Raw genomic sequence first — 19459 nt, forward strand, 5'->3', positions numbered from 1 at the left:
TTCTCACTCCCTGATATGCTCTGTGTTTTTCCTTTGTATGATTTTTTAGCAAAACATTCCCTCTTCAGCCATCCATTGTCCTGATTTTTCTCTGCAAACCACCTCATTCAGAATGTCTCTATGTTCAGCCATGATCTAAAAAACTAAAAGAGAAAAATCTTCTCCCTGAGGGTGTTTTCCTCTCAGGTGAACGGATGGTGCCTCATCCATAGCCCTGTACTTCTGTCCCTTTCCTACATCTTTTTGTCATAATTGTCACAGGACAGGTGAAGACAGGATTTAAGCACTTAAGGACTGTCCAATTTTGTCCATAAAGTCCTTGCCACCAACTGGTGCTGGACTAGTCATAAATAACAGGTGAGGAAAGACTTGAAAACAGTCTTTTAGGTGCTTGAAGTCTATTACAAAGTGGAAGGGAACAAATTCCATGATGCCAGCAAATAATGGACTTCAGGTGCAGTGAGAAAAATCCAGGTTATATTACAAAAAAGCTTTTTAATGGTCAGATGACTGAATAGGTTGTCGGGAGAGGTCTTGGAGCCTTCATCGTGATTTTGGTTTTTTTTTAATTGGCAACGTAATTACTTTTAGTGGTGAAACAAGTTTAAACAGTAAATCTGTTTTACCAGATGATAGGGCATGGATGTCTTGTCATAGGAACAGGTAACATCCACCCAAAACATGCATGCTTTGGCCACCAACCTGTGAGGTGTCAGCACATTTTGCACCATGTCCTGGAATTTTTTGCCCTTCTACTGCAGCCTTTTCCTCCCATCCTTGTTTTATCCTAATTGAACCACTGCACAGTATTGCCATGGACTTACTTGTCTTTCTTACACTATAAACTGATAGACCTTGGCCGAAAAGGGGCCGGTGATGTTTTCAGTGATATTTGTTTGACCCATTTGTCCCAACTGAAAACAGCAATTTGAAAAATAGCAGCTATTTTAGCAGTGGGGTCATGGACAAGTTTCATTTCCTGTAAAAGTGGTTGTTTAATTGGAAAATGCCCATTAACTGGCAGGTAGCTGCCTGAGGAATAGGAAATAGTACAGTTTGGAAGTTCTGAGGCTATTTCACAGCTGACGGTGTGAGATCTCCAACTTCTCCATGTTGTTTTCCAGTGAGGCAGATCAAGCTGGTGAAAGGCCTTCAGCCCCTGCAAGTGGCTGAGAAAGGGACTGTCACCTTTGAGGTGGAGGTGTCACATGAGGACGTGGAGGGGACCTGGCAGAAGGACGGAGTTCGGCTGAAACCTGCACCCAACATCAGCTTTGGTGTCCTGGGCAAGAAACACTCCCTAACTCTCTCCTCGGTGGCTCTGGAAGATGCAGGACTCATCTCCTTCAAAGCAGAAGGCATTAGTTCATCAGGGAGGCTCACTGTGACAGGTACACAGCCACAGAAGGCTCTGACCCTGCTTGGGGTGGATGCAGTTGTCTTCTCCTGACCTGGAGAACAAACTTAAGAGGGCAACAAATTTTCCTTGTAATTGCAAGGGCTGTAAAGCACAGTAATGTTTCCTTCTAATGCCAAGGGGATCATTGTGGCATCACTGTCCACAGAACAATGATAAAGTGGGAGGGAATGATAAAGTGCCCAAATCAATACAAATTTTATTAATCATGAAAGCTGGGCTCTGCCTACCCATCAGTGCTTGTGTGACCCCATCCCCCATTCATTGGACTTTCTCTTTCCAGAATTACCTGTGAGGATCAGCAAACCTTTGGCAGATGTCAGTGTAACTCAGAAGCTCAAGGCTACATTTGAGTGTGAGCTGTCCAAACCCAATGCCAATGTAAAGTGGTTCAAGGTACAGCACTTAATGGATGGTGATATTTTAATTTCTGACTTCTCTGGAAGGCAATGAGAGCCTTTCTTTCCACTTCCAGGGCATGTGGGCCTGAACTTTTGCAGTAGCTGTTTGCATTGTTCTCTTTTCCTTGTGTTCATTTACTCTCCCAGTTTATCACTCTCAGGTTTGTATTTACTGTTTTATATTGGGTTGAAAGTTAAACTTCTCTATTCTTGCACAGAACATGAGCACTGCTGTTACAGATTTGCAGTCTTGTGTTTTACTCCACACCAAGCAGTTTTCACCCAGGATTTACAGCCTTTTTGGGAACTGTGATTCAAAGGGAAGCCTCAATTTCCTCAGTCAGTGACAGTCCAGTTCCCTTTCCTTAGACAGCCATTTTGGGGATCAGCCCTGGCATTTCATGTACCTTCCTTGGGGCTCAGCTGATACTTTCCTTAATTTGGGATAGCCGCAATTCTTCAAGGTGGAATTTGGGCTGGAAGGTACCTCTAAATGGTCATCTCATTTCAAACCCCCTGCCATGAGCAGGGACATCTTCAACCAGATCGGGTTGCTCAGAGCCCTGTCCAACCCACCCTTGAGTGTTTCCAGGGATGGGGCATCCACCACCTGATTTACCAAAATGTGAATATGGATCTAATATCGATATCCAACTGAGATGGACAAAAACTCTCTCACAGTTCAGAGTTAGAAAGTGAATGTTTTATTTGGTGCCAGGCACTGCGTGGGATAGCTCCCTAAGACACAGGGCCCCGATACAAGCAAACACGACACTTTTTATTTCCAAATATTATGAATATCCAAAATACAAATGCACATTCATAACATTAACACCTCCCATTCTCTGCTTCGTATGGAAATGAGCTTAAATGTCATTAAGCATGTGTAGTGTGTGTCCTGAATGGAGTCGGTGGTCTTGAATTGGGTCAGTGGTCCCAAGAAAGATGAAGGAACTCATCTTCCTCATTTTGACCTTTTTGCCTCTCTGGACTTCAACAATCCTAATTACTTTAGTGACCTCTAAGTTTCCTCTTGCGTGACTTTTGAACGGGTTCCCACCAAGGGAGGAAATTGGTAATTCTCCTTGTTCCCTACACCAACTTATCAAAGTTTCTATTCCTCGTTCTAAGCACAGCTAAGCAAACATCCAAATGACAGATCATCAGTTATTTGGTAATCAGTTACTAACATCTTAAAACCCATTTCAGGTCCAGCTCTCAACTATTTTAATTAACTCTAGCTGGGCCCAAATTCCTTCCTATTCTAACTAATAGCCCATGACTAAAATCTCTCTGTTTCTTCTAAATCTATGTTTCACACCTTCTGGGCAACCTATTTTATCACCCTCATTGTAAAAAACTTCCTTATTTCACATCTAAATTGACCCTCTTTTAGTTTAAACCCATTTTTTTCTGAAGGGGCTTACTGCCAGTTCTGTACAGTTTTAAGACTTCAAAAAGATGTCAGAGATCATCCAAAAGTTCCGTGTGTTCTTCAGCCATTCCAGCTTCCTGAAATCTTTGAGGTGTGATGAAATTTCACCACATGTTCCTTTAAACACAGTTTTCCTTTAAGTCCAATGAGAAGGATGAAATAAGCACAGATCTGAGTGTCTGTTTTACTCACTGCAGAGGTACAGGAGTTGAGGGTGATCTTCTTTGGCCTTTTCCCCTTCTAGGATGGGAAGGAGATCCGGCAAAGTAAAAACATTGGGATCATCTCCCAAGGAAATAAGAGAAGCCTCATTATTCATAAGTGTGAATATGAAGACCAGGGAACCTACATGTGTCAAGCAGCTGAAGACAAGACATCAGCTACTCTAAAGGTTCATGGTATGTTTGGCTGGAGTAGAAAAATACCTTTACTGCAGTATTTTTGGCTATACAGCAAGAAATTCTTTGTGGAGTGTTTGTTTTACACAGTTGCTCATTTTGGTTAAGTTTCTCTTCCTGGTGTCCTGTTCTTGCTTTGCCCTTGCAGTATTTTTGGAAGAGGTCCTAACTTAGTTTTCCTTTTGTTGTAAGTGATTTCTATTCTCTGGAGACTGAATAGTGTTTCTGGATTGTCATGTCAGGAAATACCGGACAGCCTGGCACAAAGCAGGGAGGCAGTGGCTGCTGCTGACGTGGGTGGGTGGCACTATTGTCTCAGGGGGACTTTCCCTGAACAGGGACTGCACAAGCCTTGGGTATGAGCTGAAGTAGTACCCTAATTTTTAGGTTGTAAATGCTAAGGAAAGGGTCATTATTTCTGCCTGCACCTCTCCTTTATGCTCGAGGCAGTTTTTCCCTCTAGTGTTGTGCTGACCAGCTGATGAATCACCAGGTGTGTTTTGTCACCAGGCTCTGAAGCACCTGAGATAAGCTCTGAGAGAAAGGCAAGTTACTCAACAGATAGTTCTGCTGTGCCCTGGCAGATGTTATTTTCCAGAAGGGCATCTGAAAAACAGACCAGCTCTTTCTTATTGAAAGACAGAGCATCTTTCTCATCACTTACTAGATGCTGTCCTCGTGTGGCCACTTGGGGTCAGCCAGATCTTCATGAACATCTGTCCTGTTGCTCTGTTGAACTCTCCCTTTTATCCTTGGTTTTGGGATTGGGATGGGTTGTTGCTTGCATTTCAACTTTGCTCCTGAGGCTGATCCAAGCTGTGTCAAGGCCTTCTCTTTCAAAAGGAAAGGGCTGCAGTAGCACAGATAAACAGGTCAGTTCTGACAAAAGGAGTGCCAAGGTCAGAGTTAAAGAGGGTTATACTCAGTTCAGGAGACTTTGAAAAAAGATCTCTCCAATGTAAAACAGAAGTGAGCATGCAGAGAAGCATGAATGAGGCATGTTTATAGTGACCTAAGAGATTGTAGACTTGTGTTTAGTTTCTCTTGGTGGATTTTCTTTCATGAATGTGTGTTTCTTTCATGAATACCTGTAGGAAGTTCCAGCATCCATAAAATCTTCTTGCAATAAGCTTCAGCCATCAAAAGGAAGAAAGGCTGCTCTACAATAACACAAAATCCCATTTTTTTTTCACGTCATTATGCAAAAGGTAAACACACCACACTCACTTATGGAGAACCCCCCAAAAAATAATTGCCTTTATGATTTCACAGCCCGAGATATCAAGATTGTAAAACCACTGGAAGATGTGGAAGTGAACGAATACGAGAGTGCATCATTTTTCTGTGAGATCTCACACGATGAGGTCGAAACCCAGTGGTACAAAAACGACAACAAGCTGAAGACTTCCGACAACATCAAAATGCGCCAGGATGGTAGGAGCAAAAAGGGGGATTTTGTTCTGGAATGGGGGTGGGTTGGAGTAGGAGCTGGGATGGGAGACTAGAAAATAGGGTTTTGCTCTGGGGAAGCTGAGCCATGTCTGGTTGTGTGTCTGTCCCCAGGAAAGACCTATTCCCTGACTTACACGCGCGTCTGCGTCGAGGATGCGGCCGAGATCAAATTTGTAGCAGAAAAGGCAGAATCTCGCGCTCATCTAACTGTAAAAGGTAATTTTGCTCTTTGTGCCAGCACTGCTTCTGCTCTGTCACGTTACAAACCAATTCACTTCCTTCGCTTTAGATGTGAAGGTTAAGAAAAATCCTACAGCGTACAGGGAAAGAAAAACTCCTGCCTACTGTTCTGCCTGGTAAATATCAGCTGGGAGTTTATTTTGGCTTAATTACAGTTATTTTTCTCAGGAGGTTGTATTTGCACCTTTAGACATTTAAAGTTAGTGTGAAATTTGAGGGAAAAAGCTGTAGGTTGACTTTCTCCTGCATTTTCACTTTTTGGTGTATGCTATAACAGAAAACAGCATTTTTTTCGTGTGTGTTTAACTAAAACAATGTGATAGAGGGAGAGAGAAAGAAGAAATTGGAATTAACACACTGCTGAGGAGCTCGGGAAACTGGAGATCAGTCCCTGGCTTTGCCATAGCGCTGCTGTCGGGTGTTGAGGAAATCACCGGTTATTGCTGCAGTTCAGCCACTCCAGTGGTAAAATATGGAGGAAGAGTTTCCCTTTAATTAGCTCTTGCTAATTAAACTTGTTAATTGAATGCTCAGCATAGCGGGGATTCCTGTCATCATCCAAATTACTGAACATAAAAGAAATATTGCCTATGAGTTTTTATGGAGACTGTACTGATTACTCCATTTTTTTTTTTTTTTTTTCCTCTCTTAGAGCTGCCCGTAAAAATCGTGAAGCCTTTGCGGGATAAGATCGCCCTCTGGAAGCACCGGGGGGTCCTGGAGTGTCAGGTGTCCCGAGCCAACGCCAAGGTCCGGTGGTTCAAAAAGGACGTGGAAATTCACCCTGGTGACAAATACGAAATCGTGAGTGAGGATGTCTATCGGAAACTCATCATCAACGATGCCGACTACGAAGATGAGGACACCTACACGTGCGACGCCTTCGATGACAAAACCAGTGCTAATTTCTTCGTTGAAGGTAGAGCCCCCCTTTTTCACCCCTGGATTGCCCTGGGAGGAGGATGGGATTCACTTGTCATTTACTTTGGAAACACAATACTGCTTAAAAAGGATTTTTGTTTGATGTGGTTTATTCTGAAGTCCATTGGTGTTGAATCCTTTTACACACGGGAACATCTTGAAAAATGAATGTGTAGCATATTCTACTAAGGAAAATGAGGAAATTCCCATTCCACAGATGTTTATCAAATGTATTGGAAAAGTCTGTTTTTCAGATAAATGTTGCAGCTCCTATTATCAACATCTGCATTCCAATGAACTTTTTTCTCCATTTTATAGTGCCCTATATTTGATATCAGAATAGGAAGGTGGCTTTAGAATTAGGACTAGGAATCAAGAGATACTGATTCACTTTCTGGCTTGTGACCAGCAATATCTGTTTTCTTTTATACAGAAAAAAAAGATGTTTTAAGGCCTTTCGAGTTCATAAGTGCAGAAAAGATGACATGAGTGTTCAGGCTGATAATGGAAAAGCTTTCACAAGTCCTAAATCCCTGCTCTCTTGTTCCATCCAGAGCAAGCCATTAATATTGTAAAAGAGTTGTGTGATGAGGATGTGACTGAGCCTGAAGAAGCCAAATTTGAATGTGAGACATCCATTCCATCTGTGAAACCTGCCAAGTGGTTTCTGAAGGGAGCAGCCTTGCAGGCTGGCAGAAACATCATCATGCAGCAGGAAGGCACCATCCACAGGCTGACAATAATAAAAACAAGTGTTGATATGACAGGCACCATCCAGTTCTCCATTGGCAAATCCAAATCCACAGCGAACCTGCTTGTCAGAGGTAATGTGATATTTCTTATATTTTATGTGAATCAGAACAAAGATCTTCCCTCTCATAGTACCTGGAAAGTAATTTGTTATAGATGCTCTCTAAGATCCACTGGGTTCTTGGAAATGTGTGTGTACCTGGAAGATTTCTTTAGTTCCCAGCTACAAGTTGTTGGGAGCAATGCTGGATGTACCAGCTGAGCTGGAAATGTCCTAGCAAGGGATGTGATTAAATGACTTTGGTGTCCCTGGTATTCAAATCTATCAAGCTAAAACTGGTTTTTGGTTTATTTTTATTCTCTTGACTTTACCAAGGAGGACAAAACAGATGAAATTGCCAGGAGAGTTTATTTTGTCCCATTTCTGAATGAGACAATCTTGATAGCTCATTTACTTAATTCATTTTGTCATTGACTTGATCTAGGACAAAGCCTCAAGGCTTTTTGTCTTCTGCTGTCACTATGGTAAATCTCTCCAATCACATCCTGAAGTCCTTGTTTTGTCTTTAATTTGCTCTTACTTGAATGAAAACCTCAGTTAGAGAGCAATTCAGCGAGCCCTGAGCCAGAAGTGGGCCGTGAATTTGGTGGTTAATATACAGTATTATCTTACAGAAATCAGCTTTCCCTATAGATCACTGTGCTGTTGTAGCTTCAAAGCGCATGAGCTCTGTTAGAGACACTTGTAGCAGGACCTGAGCAGTTCACAAAACAGTTGTGAAAGTCATGTATGAAATTAATGGGTAAGAAATACAAATTAAGACCTTCCTCTTCTTTAGATGGATCCATTCTTCTTTCCCACCCCTGCTTTGCAGATTACCACATCCAGATCACCAGGAAACTGGAGGACAAGACTGTCCTGGAGCGACACTCGGTCATTCTGTCCTGTGACTTCAGGCCTTCCCCAAAGCATGTGAAGTGGTTCAAGGGCCAAGTGCTCATTGAGCCCTCGGAGAAGTACAAAATCAAGCGGGAGCAGCACTCAGCAGAGCTCAAGATCATGAAGGTGAAGCCTGAGGACGCCGGCGTATACAAGTGCAAGGCTGGGATTGCCGAGACCGAAGCCACGCTGAGCGTTGAAGGTACGAGAGGTTTGTGGCAGCAGGGCTGGCCTGGTGCTGCTCTGTATGATTCCCTGTTTCACTCTGGGTTCCTCCTCCTGAGGAGAGGTAGATTCCCACAGTTATCTTCTAATTTTATATAAATGCAGTGTCACAAACAAACTGCAGATTCCACGGTGCTGAAATCCATCTCTTGCTGTGAAGTTGGTGATGTAACGTGTGGGAGGGCACTATCTGGGTGAGGTGGGAATTAACACTTGTCAAGACACATTATTGTCCATTTCATAGGAGGAATTAGACCTCTGGTGCTTCTAACTAAAGATATCCTTTATGTTAAACTGCTACAGACCTCTGATTCTGGTGATCTTGGCTGTGGTTTTCACCTCCTGATGGCTGTGTCAGCTTGTCTATCTGCTGTGCATTTGTATATCTGCCATATATACATTTTATAGCTGCTATTTTATATCTGAGTACGATTGTTATTCATAGTGATGTTCTACCTCATCTGGTCATGGAATTGTTTTTGGCCAGTTCTTCCCCTCAGGTGACGCGGTAAGAAAAGGTGTTCACTGTGTCACTTCCAGCAAGACTTGGAGCTGAGCCACAGAATCATTTCCAAAAGTCCAAGGAGCAGCTCTTGGTAGCAGTTTGGCCTTGCAGAGGTTCTTCATTGAATGTGTTGTCAAACACTGAAATGAGCTACTCAGGGCAGTGGTGATGTCACCATCCCTGGAGGGCTTTAAAAGTTGTGTGGATGTGGCACTTGGGGATGTGGTTTCATGGTGACCTTGGCAGTGCTGGGGGAATGGTTGGACTCGATCTTAAAGGTCTTTTCCAACCTAAATGATTCTGTGACTCCATTCTATCCAAACAAATGTATATATTAAAAAAAAAAAAAATAAAGTAATACTCCCAAAACCTCTTCTGAGTTATCTCATCCTTGAGAAACAACATTCCATGAGCAGAGAGGCTGCAAAGAGAAACCTCTGCCCAAGGACTGGGAAAGAAAATAATCAAAATCCTGTTGCTCCCTGAACCTGAGCAAGTTGCTTAATCTCTTTGTACTTTGCCTTTGTGGCCAAAACCATTGTCGAAAGAATGACTTATTTTCAAATAAAAAACAAACAAACAAAACCCCCAAACTGATTTATATATTAAAAGAGAACTGAGGGTTCTAGACCATTTTTAATTAGTCTTTTTAATGGATTTTTTTTTTCCCCTGTTGGAGCAAATGCAGAACCAAGTAAATGAATGTGGTGACCAAAGGTGTGCAGGAGACCAGAACAAATAATCTATAAAACTCCATGAAATCGTTTGTGTTAACAACTGATTTATGATGATGGTGGTGACGGTGCCCCTTGGTTTCCCTCAGCCCGCAATGTAGAGGTCCTCAAGCACCTGCAGGACGTGGAGATTGAGGAAGACAGTTCTGCTGTATTCTCCTGCGAGCTGTCCCACGACGACGAGGACGTGGAGTGGTTCCTCAATGGCACCCTCCTCTACACCAACAACTTCAACGACATCAAGAACGTTGGCAAGTGCTACACACTGACCATGAAGCAGGTGAAGCCTGAGGATGCTGGCACGGTGACAATGAAGTCAGACAAGGTGTCAGAGAGCGTGCGGCTGAAGGTGATAGGTGGGTCCAGACCACGTTCCTGAATGAAAATGAGAAGTGCAAATGAGCCATTATTTACCAAATCCATGGGCAATACTGTTAAATAGATAAAAAAGCATTGAGGTATTAAATATGGGCCATGAGGATGATGAAGGGTCTGGAGGGGAAGCCTTGAGAGGAGCAGCTGAGGTCACTTGGTCCGGTCAGTTGGGAGAACAAGAGACTGAGGGGAGACCTCACTGTGGGCTTCAACATCTTCATGTGAGGGGAAGTGGAAGGGCATTTACTGATCTCTTCACTCTGGTGGACAGTGACAGGACTTGAGGAAATGGCTGGACCTGAGTCATGGGAGGTTTAGGTTGGATATCAGGAAAAAGTTTTTCACACAGAGGGTGGTGGGGCACTGACCAGGCTCCCCAGGGAATGATAATGGTCCCAAGGCTGCCAGAGCTCCAGGAGCATTTGGACAACACTCTCAGGGACAGGATGGGATTGTTGGAGTGTCCTGTGCAGGGACAGGAGTTGGACTCAATGATCCTGGTGGGTCCCTTCCAACTCAACATATTCTGTGATTCTATGCCTTTTAATACATCAGTTCTGGAGCTGGACTCAATCAGCCATGAGAAGACAGTTTCCTGCTGTCGTTCATACATCTTAAAGTTCAGTCTCACAACTGAATTTCTGTGGTTTAACATGATCTTGGGCACCCTCAGCGAGTGTGTAGGTGACACCCAGCTGAGTGGTGCATGTGACACGCCTGGAGGTTGAGGTGCCACCCAGAGACACAGACATGCTCAAGAAGTGAGACTGTGTGAGCCTGTTGAGGTTCAACAAGGCCAGTGCAAGGTGCTGCACCTGGGTCAGGGCAGCCCCTTGTGTCAACACAATCTTAGGATGAAGGGATTGACAGCAGGATGAAGGACTGAGAGCAGGATGAAGGACTTGGGAGTGCTGGAGGGTGACACTGGTTTAGGTTCTACACTGGTATCAGCAACATTGCCAAGGGTTTATCAAAGTCTCTAAATATTTGATAGCAACTGCAAGTGTCTCAAACATCCTGGTTGTTCTCTGTTTTGCACCTTAACCTTCAGAGAAACCTGCTGTTTTCATGAAATCCTTGGATGACGTTTTCGGTGAGGAGCGAGGAGTGATCAAACTGGAATGTGAAGTCTCCAAAGAGAAGGTCAAACCTGTTTGGAAAAAGGATGGTGTGAAGATCACTTCTAGCAAAAAGTATGAGGAGATACAGTCTGGGAAGACCCTGTGCCTCCTTATCCACGACCTTGAAAAGACAGATGCAGGGTTATACACCTGTGACATCGGCACTGATGTTGCCAAATCAAAGGTCAGCGTTCAGGGTAAGTGTTGTAGACAGTGGCCTGTCAAGGGGTGCTGGAAATATGGCTGGGCTTGATCCCTTGGGCTCACACCTGTTCCTGCATAAATCTCACATAATATGGTGATGTCTGAACAATCCCTGTCAATTATGGTGTAAGTATATTGAGGGTTTCAGTGAAAATCAGGTGTCAGGAATGTAGTGACAATTTTTACTTCCTTGAACATTCCTAAGGTGCAGAAATCCTCCAAGAAAAACAAATAATTTCTCCAAAAAATCCCAACTAACAACAAAAAAACCCCAAGCAACCTGTTTTGTATTTTGAGCTATTGACTCAGAGTCCATTGCAGGAACACAAAAGCAGGACAATATCTACTGAGGAACCCAGCAGTTCAGCCTATCCTCTAATCCTTGTGTCAGCCTGAAGGACAAAGAATTGTTCATGGCTTCCAAACTCATAATGTTAATGAGAAAAATTTTGAATTTGCCTGGTTCGAACACCAGGAGTAACAAGTTAAAAAATTCAAACATCCCATTTCTCCTATCAGCATGGAGAAGAACCTCACACTTTGTCCCAGAGGCTTCTTTTCCAACAGTTTTTCTCCCCTCTGCCTCATTGAATCTTGACTCTTCCCTACTGAGCTCTTCCCCATGCAGTCCTTCCCAAGCACAGCCAGGAGGTTCACATATCCCTTTTTCTACAACTTTATGGTGACTCTGAGCCTGAGAAATCCTTCCCATGTCACAGACATCTGCAAGGAACGCAGTGGTGTCCTGCCAATGCAGCAGACAAACCCCTCTTGCGAGTTAAGAATGCCATTACTCTACTCATGTCTATCATAAAAGCATTTTTTAACTTGTATTGCTGTAATTTTTGTTCTCCAGAACTGAACATAGGCATCACCAAAAGGCTCAAAAACACTGAAATCCAGGAGGGAGAAGATTGCACTTTTGAGTGCATTTTGTCCCATGAAAGCATTGATGACTTCAGCTGGACGCTGAACGGGAGAAAAGTGGAAAGCGGGGGGAGATTTAGGGCTTCCAATGCGGGTCGGAAATACACACTGAGCATCAAAAATGTGATTCCTGATGACACTGGGGAAGTCATCTTCACTGCCCGTGGTCTCACCTCCAAGGCTTCTCTGGTTGTGAAAGGTAACAGGATCAGAAAGGTTCTGGGGGTTGATTTCCTGGGGGGAATTTTCATGAAGTTTGCCAGCAAACTATGGACACAAACACTTTGTGGATATTTGGGTTCAAACTGAAGGAGGAGTAATTTAGGTTAGATATACAGCAGAATTTCTTCCCTGTGAGAGTGGTGGGGCACTGGCACAGGGTGCCCAGAGAAGCTGTGGCTGCCCCTGGATCCCTGGAAGTGTCCAAGGCCAGGTTGGATGGGGCTTGGAGCAGCCTGGGATAGTGGGAGGTGTCCCTGCCCATGGCAAGTGGTTGGAATGAGATGATCCTTAAGGTCTTTTCCAACCCAAACCATTCTGGAATTCTATGATTTGAATTGCAGAAACCCCAACCATATAGAGATGATTTTCATTCAAAGGTCCTTTTTTTTTTTTTTTTTTTTTTTTTTTTTAAATCTCTGCAGAAAAACCTGCTGAGGTCACAAAAGAGCTGGAGGATAAAACATCACCAGCAGGGCAGGACATCAGCCTGAGCTGTGAATTGTCCAAAGCTGATGTGAACATCAGGTGGTACAAGGATGGCAAAGCAATCCGGAAAAGCCAGAAGTATGATCTGCAGCAAGAGGGAACACGGGCCATTCTCACCATCCGTGACTCCACAGTCAAGGACAGTGGGGAATACACCTGTGAGACAGAGACCTCCAAAACAACAGCCAGGATCACAGTGCAAGGTCAGCTGAAGGGTGCAGAGGAGCTGGCAGGTTCAGAGTTTGAGGTCGATATCTACAACCATGGGAGGTGTTCTTCTCCTCCATCTCCCTGGGCAGGATCATTTTTAGTTTTCAAAAAACATCGATTAAAAGCTTAAAAAAGTAAGATATGAAAAAACACCTTGTGGATGCTGCACAATCTTATGGGCTCTGTAACAAGCCAATTAAAACTGATAATTTGAATTATTCTGTTTTGAATATGAGCGATGAAAACTGTCTGCAAGTGGAGACCTCACCAGTACCTGGATCATGGCATTGAAGTTTCCTGGAGATATTTCACTTGATATGTCCTGTGATGGGAGGGGTAGCTGGTGATCTTCTTAGATGTGTTCCATCTGACAGGATGAGAGGAAATGGCCTCAAGATTTAGATTGGGTGTTATGAGAAATTTCTTCATGGAAAGGGTGGTCAGGCATTGGAACAGGGCGCCCAGGGAGGTGGTGGAGTCACCATCCTTGGAGGGTTTAAAAGATGTTTAGATGTGGTGCTTGGGGACATGGTTTAGTCAAATAGTCAAATTAGTGGTTGGACTTGGTGATCTTAAAGATCTCTTTCAAGCTAATTGATTCTATGATTATTTACTTAAAAATTCTACAAGTGGGGGTGGAGGGGATCCAAAAGCCACTCTGGAAGTTCAGGATTAGTTTGGGTGACAAGTCTGTCTCTGTCATTATTTTTTTTATTTCTTTTTTTTCCTTCCAGAAAAGCCTAATTATTTTGTCAAGGAGCTCTCAGACCTGAAAGTCGATGAAAGCGGAACTGCAGTTTTTGTGTGCCAGAGTGAGAGAGCTGCATCCTCTGTGGTCTGGAGGAAAGGCATCGCTGAGCTCAAGGCTGGCAGGAAGTACGAGATGACACAGAAAGGACAAGTCCTCCAGCTGACCATAAAGAACTTGGAGAAAAGTGACAGTGACACTTACAGTTGTGACATTGGCGATGCCCAGTCCAGAGCCAAGCTAACTGTGCAAGGTATGAATGAGAGGAATGTGATTGTAAATCTCGTTTCTGCCATGGGAAACATGCACAGGCAGATCTATATCTCAGCAAGACAGCAGAGCCACTGATTTCTGCTCCTGCCTCTCATGATGGCAGGAACACGTGGCCAAAAATATAGGAATGTGGAGCTGGACATGCACAGCAGATTGAAGCAATTACACCTGGAGTACTCTGGGTGTGATTTAACCCCCCAAAGGCCCATGTGAGGGGAGATTGGTGTTCCTGTGTGAACATAAAATGGAAGTGATTCACAGTGCCTGCTGTTGGATGAGGGAAAATTACTCTGCCTCCAGGCTTTTCTCCATGTCCTTGATGCCCCTTCGCAGCAGTGGTTTCTAAAAGGTGGTGGATAAAGAGTGGTCATGGAGTGGGTTGGGTTGGTAGGGATCTTGAAGCTCATCCAGTGCTACCCCCTGCCATGGGCAGGGACACCTCCCACTATCCCAGGCTGCTCCAAGCCCCATCCAACCTGGCCTTGGACACTTCCAGGGATCCAGGGGCAGCCACAGCTTCTCTGGGCACTCTGTGCCAGGGCCTCCCCACCCTCAGAGTAAACAATTTAATTATAATATCTAATCTAACCCTGCCCTCTGAAAAAATGATTCAAGAATAGTCAGATGGAGGTGCAGCAACAGCCTCCATTTGCTAATTATTGTAGTTAGTTATTGAAGACAAAGGGGTAAAGTCAGACTTCTCCTCTATCATCTGTTAGAGCAGAAGAGCTTCTTTGAGAAGCAAAGAAATGTGTTTAATCCCCATCATAACCTCAGGCTTTGAGCTGTCTGAATTCACTCTGACGTTTTCAACACCAGCTTTTCTGAGTGGAAAAAACACTTCTCTGTCACGAACATCAAAGTAAAACAACCCTATTCTGGTTTTATAAGTAGGAGGAGCATCAAAGATATTTTTGTATCCAGTGATAACCTTATTTTATATGTCTTTATAGTGAGGTTTATCTTTGTATGTGTGTTTACATTTATGTATTTATATTTATACAGGCAGGTTTTCAGGGCAGATGTTTTGGGGTTTTTTACCAAAGCCACAGTCAGACATTTTCCCCACTTCCCACTGGGTTTATGTTTGGACTGAACTCAAAGAAGGTGTGGGCTCAGTGGTCCTATCCCATAGAAAGCAAGTTATACTTGCTCTAGAAAATCACAGAGGTTGTCAAGGGGGAGGGATCATGTCTTTGTGATGTTTATGTCCCAATAATGCTGTCAGAGACTCATCCTTCCAACCTTTCCAGGGAGCTTCATTAGGAGAAAATTTATAACCCTGGATTTGCATTGTACTGGCTACTTGTTCTGCTTTATGTTTTCTGGTGCTTTAAAGTTGTCTTCACTGTATTTTGGCGTGTGTCCTCTTTATATTATCTTCCTGTGAGTGGGTTTTGTGGTCAATATCAGGGGAGTTCTGTTTCAATCTTCTCTATCACGAACATATTTTTTTCTTGAAATGCTCACGGGGGAAATCTTGGTAGTTTTCCGTGTCGATTTTCACGCCAGAAACGGAAGATTGCAGTAATTGATGTATTTATGTTCCTTTCAGGCCAGAAAGTGCTAATAACGGAAGACCTGGAGGATGTCACTGTGTTAGAAGGAGAATCTGCCATGTTCAAGTGCAGAATCTCTCCCGTAGACTATAGCAGAGTGCAGTGGTTTTTGGATAAAACCCCACTCCATACCAATGAACTTAATGAGATCCAGTCCCAGCCTGGTGGATATCACCTGCTAACGCTGAAAAAGCTCTCACTGAAGGACTCGGGGGTCATTACATTTGAAGCTGGTGATAAGAAAACATCTGCCAGTTTGGTTGTTAAAGGTAAATCAATCATCACAACTGCAGGAGAGGAAATGATGAGTAGAAATAAGTGGGGTTAATGTGGGTAGATGGAAAAAAAACCCCACAAAAATGCTAAAAATTTGGCACCATCATTGTTTCTCTGTATATGTGCAAGAACAGCATTATTTATACAATGAAATGACAGCTGGAGAATGAACACTTAGTAATCCTAGACAGCTCTTGGAGTGTTTATTGGATTTAGATGGGAATGTTATAATACAGTGATGGTACAGTGGATGCCTTGTTCAGTTTTTCTCAAGCTGATAAGGTGATGATTCATGAGGAGAAATCAATTAATTCAATGAAAAAAAAATGTGCAACCAGTAAGTTTTAAATTCAGTTTTCATTGTCTGAAGGGCAACGTTGTGTGTGTTCCCTGCTATTCATTGCTGACAATGGATTGTTGTCTCTGGAGAAGTTAAACTGAGTTAAATCTGCAGTGTTTGGTAGCAAAGGAATAAAACGAATGCCAGACAGCCCAAGAATGTGGGATTAGAGAGATGTTTCCTTACTGGAAATATAAATATTTCTTGTTGCCCAGAGATGTAGAACACACAGTGTCCACCCTGTCAGATCATAATCTCATTTTATTCCGTAACCACATTTATTTCGAAGAACTTGTCTTTTTACAAAATTTGTAAATTTGCCCAAATTTTGCTGAACTACAGAAATGAAAAAGGATTTCTTTTTCCGGAGGGAAAATGAAATGTTTTCTTTTCAAAAGGCTAATTATTTCTGTTCTTCAGCAGGAAAAATCGTTTCTTCTCAGTTTCTGCCAGGTATCATTAGGTATTTGAACAACATTTTGCAACATCACTGGTACCTTCCTGAGGACTTCATAGTCATGAACACCAAATTATTTGTTACTAACCCTGATCTATATCTTCGATACAAGCAATCCTGGGGGCAAATCTCACAGATTACTTGTGATCTGAGAACCCACACCTCTTCTGAACCATCTCAGATGTTTTTTATATGAGTCTGGAGAAGCTCTGCACCTTCAGAAAGGAGCTGGTTGACACTGAAGATACTGAGGGAGAAGATGTGAGCCTTCACTGTGACATCTCCAGATCAGACAGCCCTGGGAAGTGGTGCAAAGATGGGAAGAGCCTTAGGAATTCTTCCAAATATAACATCAGCCAGTCAGGGTTTGAGGCCAAACTTGTCATTCACAGGGCACAACAAAGAGACAGTGATAGATGTGAGTGTGAGGATGGAGCAGCCAAACGTAGTGCAGTTATTACTGTCAAGGGTAAGAACTTCTGGAGCGATGGTTTGTGTCCTACCACCAAGCTCAGAGTAATTAATTGAAACAATAAAACCATGAAACTACACTGAAATGGGACCTCGTGTTGTGCACTGAGATGTTCTCATCAAATCATCCAGAACAGGAGCCAGAGAGGTGACAGAATGTGAAACAGGAGACTCCTTCATCTGACCTGGCTCTAGCTCTGAGAAAGTTAAGTGCCTCTGAGAACAATGAAATCCTAGAATGGTTTGGGTTAAAAGGTACATTAAAGACCATCTCATTCCAAACCCCAAAAAGAGAACAGTAGGAGAACACCCCAGGCTAAGAAGTAATCCACAGAGAGGATGGATCACCTCCTGGAACTGTCTCCAGGGATGGCTCTCTCCAAGGGGGGGAACTCCCACCCCCACCTTTGTCCGTGCAATTGCTTTACACAGCCAGATTTATTCAGAGCAGTGCACCCAACGAGCATCAATGAGGTGCTGTCCTGCTTGATAGGACGTGGGGAGATGGTTTGAACTAAAAGAGGGTTGATATAATTAGATGTAAGGAAGAAGTTTTTTACAATGAATGTGGTAAAACACTCTTGGAGGTTGCCCAGCGAGGTGGTGGATGCTTCATCCCTGGGAACATTCAAGGTCAGGTTGGATGGGGCTCTGAGCAGCCTGGTCTGGTTGAAGATGTCCTGGGTCATGGCAGGGGGGTTTGGACTGGATGAGCTTTAAAGGGCCCTTCCAACCCAGAAAGTTCTATGATCATGTGATCTAAATGGCTGTTGTCTGAGCTGAAGCAAAAGTTCTCTTCTTAGATGTGTCTTTTAACTCTGAGTTAGGTATGAGTTGGGTCTGACCAGGCTCAGAACCAAGGCTCACCAAATATCACCTTATAATTGCTCCTGCCTCTCCTGAGTCACTGTCCCAGCCCCAGCTCCTCTTAGGAGGAGCTCTGTCTCTGAGTTAAATCACTCTGTGAGTTAAATCACTCCCCTGGGCAGGTTTGAGCAGGGACAGGGAGGTTTTGACAGGCACAGGCTGTGTTTATCCAAACCAGAGGATGTTCTGTGTGCTGCTGGTGTTACACACTTGGGATGGACTGATCAGAAGCTGCACCTGGATTAGGGAAGCCAGTGTGAACAAAAGAAGCATTTGGGTTGTTGGAATGGTCAACCTGAACCCCGGAGCATGGAGTGGGAGGACAAGCTGCTCACAGGATTTTTCTAGGGCACAAAGAACCAGCCTGAGGCTGTGCAAGAAGGAGAAGACCTTGATGGTGCAATGAAGAGGAGCTGGTGGTTAAGGATCCCGATTTTCTGTCTTTCTGTGGCACGGGGATATTTTCCCAATAGCCATTACACACAAAACAAAGATCTGTGTTGACTTCAGTAGGACCCGGATGAGAATTATCTGTTAGAAAAGAACCACATTTGTAATTTCCCACAACAGCCCCATTTTTCCCCTCACAGAGAAGGGTGTGGATGGATGCAGGATTTAAACACATGGATTCAGGTCAAGGAGTCAAGTCAAAAGGATGTCTACAAGAAATTGCACTGTTGGAACTGTCCTTTGTCTTTCAGGGTCATATAAGAGAACAGCAGAATGCAAAATAGGAAATAGAAATTCAGTAGTCATGTGACACTTTGTGTCCCAAACTAGACGTAAAAGGGGAACAGGATCACAGGCTGTAGTTTTCCTACAGCCACGGGTTAAGTGCATCACGGATCAGAAGCTGACTTGCATATTTACAAGACAGCAGAATTCAAGAAGAATTTATGTTTTCCTTATCTGAACATTTCATCTGAGTTTATTTTTCCCCCAAAAGTGCCTTCCCTGCACTAGTTCACCTTAAAGCCTTGAATCCCAGGCTGTGACAGAGCCTTCAGGGGAAGCTCCACAGGGACCCTGTCACCTTCAGCTGTACTTCCCTCTCTGTGTTTGTTCTGTGCTGCTTTTAAGTCTGTGTTCATGGTGGATAAAAAATGCATTGAAGGGTTTTTTATGATGAGAAATCAATACTGCTGATCACGACAGAAAATGCTTTGCCATTCCTCTGTGTCCTCTGTGTTGTGTGTGAGTTGAGCTCAGTGGAGTTTTATGTTTTTTGTGCCACTGGTCCAGTTCTGAGCACCCATCCACAGCACAGTTTGTGTCATTAGTGGCAGTGCAGCACCTGCCACTGATGTTAATAATGAAAGTAGTAAGAGCAGCAGCATCTTCAACGGTGCAGGTGGTGGTTAAAAGGAAAATAAGCATCTGGCCTCAAATTTTTTTTGCTGCTGTGAAGTGCTGGCAGCCAGATGTGAGATGTCAGAATCTGTTTACTCTTTGCTAGTGCTTCTCCATTCCTGTGGTTTTCTGTCTCAAAAACCAAGTCTGATACT

General features: G+C 43.5%; 1 protein-coding gene across 2 annotated transcripts in view; it reads left to right on the forward strand.

Annotated features, from left to right (window-relative positions):
* The window catches only part of OBSCN (obscurin, cytoskeletal calmodulin and titin-interacting RhoGEF), a 152211-nt gene that overhangs the window by 42237 nt on the left and 90515 nt on the right, over window positions 1–19459 (forward strand). For both annotated transcript variants that reach the window (XM_017746776.1, XM_017746775.1), the window contains exons 20-33: window positions 1125–1391; window positions 1701–1813; window positions 3498–3651; window positions 4924–5085; window positions 5215–5319; window positions 5996–6262; window positions 6819–7088; window positions 7890–8156; window positions 9508–9774; window positions 10845–11111; window positions 11975–12244; window positions 12690–12956; window positions 13698–13964; window positions 15540–15812. In XM_017746776.1, coding sequence (XP_017602265.1) covers window positions 1125–1391; window positions 1701–1813; window positions 3498–3651; window positions 4924–5085; window positions 5215–5319; window positions 5996–6262; window positions 6819–7088; window positions 7890–8156; window positions 9508–9774; window positions 10845–11111; window positions 11975–12244; window positions 12690–12956; window positions 13698–13964; window positions 15540–15812 — 3216 coding nt within the window. The remainder of the gene's footprint in view (window positions 1–1124; window positions 1392–1700; window positions 1814–3497; window positions 3652–4923; window positions 5086–5214; window positions 5320–5995; window positions 6263–6818; window positions 7089–7889; window positions 8157–9507; window positions 9775–10844; window positions 11112–11974; window positions 12245–12689; window positions 12957–13697; window positions 13965–15539; window positions 15813–19459) is intronic.

Source organism: Corvus brachyrhynchos, unplaced genomic scaffold (assembly GCF_000691975.1).
Source record: "Corvus brachyrhynchos isolate BGI_N302 unplaced genomic scaffold, ASM69197v1 scaffold18, whole genome shotgun sequence".
NCBI classification, from domain to species: Eukaryota; Metazoa; Chordata; class Aves; order Passeriformes; family Corvidae; genus Corvus; species Corvus brachyrhynchos.